This window comes from Salvelinus sp. IW2-2015, linkage group LG20 (genome assembly GCF_002910315.2).
Source record: "Salvelinus sp. IW2-2015 linkage group LG20, ASM291031v2, whole genome shotgun sequence".
NCBI lineage: Eukaryota > Metazoa > Chordata > Actinopteri > Salmoniformes > Salmonidae > Salvelinus > Salvelinus sp. IW2-2015.
The window spans coordinates 63,503,305-63,503,861 of NC_036860.1; the positions used below are offsets into that span (position 1 = coordinate 63,503,305).

At 51.2% G+C, this 557-nt stretch overlaps 1 protein-coding gene across 1 annotated transcript in view; it reads left to right on the forward strand.

The window, feature by feature from the left end:
* The window catches only part of LOC111980052 (roquin-2-like), a 45,202-nt gene that overhangs the window by 32,127 nt on the left and 12,518 nt on the right, over positions 1–557 (forward strand). The window contains exon 5 of the mRNA XM_070449765.1: positions 4–143. Coding sequence (XP_070305866.1) covers positions 4–143 — 140 coding nt within the window. The remainder of the gene's footprint in view (positions 1–3; positions 144–557) is intronic.

A 557-nucleotide genomic window follows, 5' to 3' on the forward strand; every position in this document is an offset into this window, starting at 1 on the left:
TAGGAGACCTCATCCACAAGTCACACATGCAGTCTATCATCGATAAGGTAGGAGACCTCATCCACAAGTCACACATGCAGTCTATCATCGATAAGTTAGGAGACCTCATCCACAAGTCACACATGCAGTCTATCATCGATAAGGTAGCAGACCTCATCCACAAGTCAAATATATAGTCTATCATCGATAAGGTTTCCTTTCTGCCTCCCCACCACTGTATTACTTTTATTTATGTAACCTTTATTTAAGGCAAGTCAGTTAAGATCAAATTCTTATTTACAATGACGGCCTACCTCTGCCAAACCCTAACCTGGACGACGCTGGGCCAATTGTGCGCCGCCCTATGGGACTCCCAATCACGGCCGGTTGTGATACAGCCTGGAATCGAACCAGGGTCTGTAGTGACACCGGTTTGCCAGGGACCATGTCCCAGGCACCACGTCTGTAGTGGACCACGTCCCAGGCACCACACCCCAGGCACCACACCCCAGGCACCACGTCTGTAGTGGACCACGTCCCAGGCACCACAACCCAGGCACCACACCCCAGGCACCACG